This window comes from Lactuca saligna, chromosome 4 (genome assembly GCF_052625555.1).
Source record: "Lactuca saligna cultivar CGN05327 chromosome 4, ASM5262555v1, whole genome shotgun sequence".
Classification (NCBI taxonomy): Eukaryota; Viridiplantae; Streptophyta; class Magnoliopsida; order Asterales; family Asteraceae; genus Lactuca; species Lactuca saligna.
In genome coordinates this window covers 279597194-279602910 of record NC_136420.1, presented here as the reverse complement: position 1 = coordinate 279602910, position 5717 = coordinate 279597194, and the positions used below count along the sequence as shown (strand labels likewise).

The 5717-nt window shown below is 34.6% G+C and overlaps 1 protein-coding gene across 1 annotated transcript; it reads right to left on the bottom strand.

The window, feature by feature from the left end:
• Positions 1 to 233: 233 nt before the first annotated feature.
• On the bottom strand, positions 234 to 2442 carry LOC145043661 (protein SHORT INTERNODES-like). The gene is made up of 2 exons (XM_078992379.1): positions 1290 to 2442; positions 234 to 741 (listed from the first exon to the last, which is right to left on the bottom strand). Exons 1-2 carry the CDS (start codon positions 1963 to 1965, stop codon positions 377 to 379), a joined length of 1041 nt encoding a protein of 346 aa, XP_078848505.1. The 5' UTR covers positions 1966 to 2442; the 3' UTR covers positions 234 to 376.
• Positions 2443 to 5717: the final 3275 nt, after the last annotated feature.

Below are 5717 nucleotides of genomic sequence, written 5' to 3'. Positions count from 1 at the left end.
AATGAAGGAAGAAAAAGAAGAGATTTTTAGAATTAAAAAAAAAAAAATTAATATTTTATTAGACAAGAAACAAAGAAAACACCAAGAGGGAAAAAAAGAACAATATGGACAGAATTCCTAGGTATTGTCTCCTACTCAACCCATTACCCTATGCAAATCAAAGAAAATTTTAGAACATGAGTATATAATATTGGACCTTAAATTCAACTTTGCATCGAAATGTGTACCATAACTAAATTGCAAAAAAAAGCAAAATCAAAACCTTCAAAATTTCAAGGTAATTGTAGAAGTGTAACATAAGAACAACAATAATTAACAAGTCGCGAATGAATTCGTGTATCGAAATTATTACGTAATAATTTGATGGTTTAATTAATTAATCTCTTGAAATTTGATGGAAGAATTGCGTACTGCTCATGTAATCGTTGCCACCAAGAGATGGGTATAGCGAGTGCCCGATATAATTTGCTGCCGCCGTTGAATTACCAGGGGAGGTGGTGGTGGTTGTGAGATTTAGTTGCGGGATTCCGCCGGCACTGCCACCGGAAGAGGTGTCTCCGCCCATGTACTGCTGCCCTTCAGGGCCTTGATCATAAAGAATTCCTTTAAACAAATGTCCTCCTATGTTCACTGCAGCTTGATATGCAAATTGATCATCGGTTTCATCAATTGAACTCACTCTTACACATCTGAAATTCGCTTGTGTTGTCACTTCGGAGGGAAAATTACCTACCTCTAACCCTAGTTTCACAACACATAAATAATCATTAATAAAGATTTCATTTTTCAACAACATTTCGAATTAGGGTGTAGTGATTATATCTATAAAGATAAATTGATATAATATGCACGTTTAAGTATTTTTTTTATTAAAAAAATTGCTACTATAAGTGTAAAATATATTAAAATTCTTAATCATCACCATCAACTTTCCTTCACGGGGACATATATAGCTAGGAAGTTGTCCAATTAACGAAGAACTCAATCATTCATATAATATTGATGTTCACTTATTAGATAAACAATATAATATTGTAATTAATTGTGTAGACAACAATCAATAATTAAGAAAGTAAAGCACAAGAATTTTAGAGATCAGAGAGTCTACTCATGAAATTATAAAATTTTATTAAAAGATCTGAGCTAAATTAAGAATTTGTTTTCTTGAAAAGAAATATGAGAATATCTAATGCACCAAAGAAGCAAAAATTATAGAAAACAAATCTAAAGGATCTTGATTTTTGTATAAAAAAAGGTAGTAGCTTTAGATATATGTAATTTATGTATACCTGATGAGGAATTGTAAGCAATAGCACCAGTAATCGGATTAAGCATATTAGGGTTATCATGATCTTGGGTTGATCTTGTTCTTTTGGTGTTTTGATGAACACGACGGCGGCTCTGATCTTGTGTGGCGGAGCTATATTGTTGCCTTTCCCGGCGTTTGGCGGCCGGAACCCATGTGCTTTTCACGTGTGTTTGGCAATGGAACCCTCTGCTCTTGCAACAAGTTCTACATCTCATATGAGGACAATCTTTCTTGGCTTGGTTTCCACAATCCTGGCAGCTCACACCACCACCACCTGCACTACTTCCGCCGCCGATGACACCATGCCCCATCATAACAAAAGCCGCAGATCCCCAGGTGGATTCGTCTGAGAAATTTATGAGCCTACCATCACCACCACCACCGCCACCCATAGAAGCAGCAGCTCCAGCTAACAAATTATGAGAAACATCAGCTTGGGTGGGTTGCTGCCATAGTTCGAAATCTTTGGTAGCGGTGGTGGTGGTGGTGGTGGTGGAAGGGCGGTCATGGGTGCTTCTGGTGGAACCGTATAAGAACCAGCTGCTGGATTCAGTGGGATTAGAATTAGGAGTTGGATTTGAAGGGAGATTTGAAGTAGAGATAGGGTCTTGTTGGCTATGGTAAGTTGCAGATCCTAAAGAGAAGAAGCCGGCCATAGCTTCTGCAGCAGCTTTAAGATTGAGGGATGACAAGTACTCCTACAACACACCAATTGTGACTCACAATAATCCATAGCAAAAGAAAATGAAACCTAAACTTTATTTATGTCGTCCCTCCTAACCCTATTTCTAGATAGCTTAATTATTAAAGAAAAATACAGAAAAAAACAGATAAGTGTGTTAGGATAAATGCTTTGTGACTTTTCACTCCTGGGTTTGAATGAAATCCGATATACTTGAATTCGAAAATCTGGTTTGAAGAAGCGAAAGAAGAAGCTGTCATTCAATTGTGTGGTTGTACGTGAGCATTAAAGAAGCCAAAATTTTCAGGTCTGCCAACGCCGCCATAGCCATTAAAGCAACCCTTTCTTTCTCTGCTGCTGTTACTGCTGTTTCTTCTTTCCTTTAATTCTTTCATTGATAGGCGCTGTTTGTTTTGGGGGCTTTCATCTCTCTCTCTCTCTCTCTCTCTCTCTCTCTCTCTCTCTCTCTCATATATTTATATATATTTCAAATAAAAGAAAAAAAAAAACTTAAAATTTTAAAATTTTTATTAAGGTAATTTATATAACTCAAACTATTAATATTATATTAAATAAAACTTTTTTTTTTAATATAATTAAGTGCAACTTTGTTGCTGTTGGACCGTTTTGGGGGCTTTCATATCTCTCTCTCTCTCATATATTTATATATATTTCAAATAAAAGAAAAAAAAAACTTAAAATTTTAAAATTTTTATTAAGGTAATTTATATAACTCAAACTATTAATATTATATTAAATAAAACTTTTTTTTTTTAATATAATTAAGTGCAACTTTGTTGCTGTTGGACCGTTATTAGACCATTATAGGATTAACTTGTATTCACAATATAACGGAAGTAATTCATATTTCTTTTGGTAATATTTTTTTTTAATATTATTTAATTTTTGCATCTAAATATATAAAATTTAATAAAACAATAAAGTTATGCGTTGAAAAATTCATTTAAAGTTTAATAAACATATTAATTCTTTAATATAAAATTTAGTATTTTTCATGCATCCTATTATTCATGCATTAACACAAAATTTATATAAATTATACAATTTAATTTTAGTTTAATAAATAAATTTTACAGTATAACATAATAAATTACCTTATATATGTGCCACCATCATAATCATTACTTATTCCAAATCAGTTATGAATATAGAATCACTAACTGATAGCTTAAGTACAATAAAAACTAATATATTTTTATATATTTATACAATAAAAAATATATTCACAAGAAAATTAATACAAATAATCATATATAAATCATTCATATTTTAATACAAAATTCATAACTTGATACAGTATAACGACCTAAATTTTCTCATTTTGTCATTGAGGTTAGTTATGTTATATTTTCATGTTAGTTTACTTTTCTATTGATTTAAGTTAACTATTGGGACTTAAGTGTAAGAAATTGTTATTTGATCATGCATATAGATCATATAGTTAGTTTTACACACTTTGAAGGCCTAAAATGAAATTTTGGCATGTATTTATACTCCACTTAGTCCTAATCTAGGATTTAACAACCATTTGCAGCCAACAACAATCCCTTCTTAACTTCCATCTTGAAGAAAGATCATTCTACAGTTCTTACCCATGGTAGTGAGTTGAAGAGAAGAAAAGAAATGGCGTACTAGGTGTTTTTCGGAGGACTTGAGGTGAATTTCTTGATGCCTTTCTCCTATTAATCCTATTTTTGGGATCGTTTATGGAATTTCCAAAAGTAATGAACTATTTCTATTATTATATTTGATGCATATCGTCCACACACAAGAAGGAACCTTGGATGATGCGAAATCCTTGGTTCTTGGTGTGTTGGTTAGTCCCTTTTTTTTCCTAATAAATTTGGTCACTTGGAAATGGTCTTAAGGAGTTAAGATAATCACAATAGATATTTTAATCATACCCAAACCAAGTAAATTAGGGTTATCAATCGATAATCATTTTAAAAATTGATCAGTTTACACGACGTGAGCATCTATTCGCCACGACATGGCGATAGGACATTGATCGACTACTAGGCATTTGATCTTTAGCCACGACGTGGACGTTAAGTTACCACGTGATGATGACAGGGAATGGTATGGTCAAACCATATCGGTTATTTTACTATGACATGGACATCTAAGTATCACAACTTAGCGATGAAACATAATCGGCCAGATCGCGTTGAATGCTTGGCCCACGACGTGGCACCCTTTTGGCCACGACATTGGTATTTTCTGGACAAAATCATCTTTATTTCATGTTTTGTTTCTAATCAACTCTTTGTGTTTTTAAGACTGTTAGATTACTTATTTGAAGGTGTTCTTCTGTTGTTTATAGCTCCACATATGTAACACCCATAAAATTGAAGCCAATTTAAAACTTTTTAATACATTTAAGAAGCGTTAAGTTATTATAGTTTGGTTTCAAAATAGTTTACACATCAGAGTATCCCCAGAATCAAATCATAAAACCCATGAAAATGAGGAGTTGTACGATCACGCCTTTTCCTTCCTGTGGTCATCTGCTGCACCTGAAACAATAATCAATAAGTGTAAGCTCGAAGGCTTAGTGAGTTACCCCCAAAATACTGACACACATACAATCAAATAACACATGAACAAATAACATATCATAACAACTGAACAGCATGAAATGGGTCCACAACTTTACAAGATCGATTAACCCCTGGGCCGTCAGTACGAGTCTGGAATGACTACTGAGCCCTCAGCTCATATCTGGAATGCCTACCGGGCCCTCAACTCGTATCTGGAATGCTCCCGATTCCTCAATATGACTCTGGAATGCCTACCCGGCACTCAGCTCATATCTGGAATACTCTAGGGTTTGTTGGCTACCGCACAGAGCATTACAACCTCAACCCATCCCACATAACATGTCGACATGTAATTATTAAATACACATACAGGAAATCAGACAATATCACAGGTAGTACTACAGACCTACCAAACTAGCATATCAAATGGCATACATCACTAGCATGCAATACTAACTCATGATCAACATCTAACACTATTAAGATAATACATCCAATGGGCCAGCCTTTGTGACTTAGACCAGTTAGTATAGTGAGGATAACTCACCTAGCACTGCTGAAGTCCCGCAGATACAACTCCAACTGCTGGTTGACAGATTCTCGCACTGTCAACATCAAACAATACCCAATTAATAATTGGGTTACAAGCCCAAGGTTCAACTCACACTATAAAAGCCCAATAACCCAAATGATGGGCCAAAGCCCAACATATGGCCTAACTTTCCAAATTAGGCCTAGACCTCTACATGGTCTTTCCTTAAGGCCCATCCAATTATACCAATCCAATTCCCATGGCCCAATATCACATGATCACAAAGGCCCATTTATGGCCCATCTATGGTCTAATTTTCCAAATTGGGCCCAAGACTCTCACATGGGCGTTATCCTAAAACCCATATAATTATTTAGTCCATTTGTTTATTCTTGGAAGTCAATTAATAGTCCAATTACCAAAGCCCTCTAGGAAGGCCCAATTCAAAGCGTGAAATTAGGGTTTCACATAAAATGACAACTAGGTTTAAGTGTTTCTCACTTAACTCATTAAGGACTTAATCTATTAAGTCCCTTACTTTACTAAATAATTTCTTAAGATGTGATTGGGCTTAATACCTAAGTCCATTCCATTGGCCCAAATGTGGGTCCCAATAAGTCCAAGCCCATAATC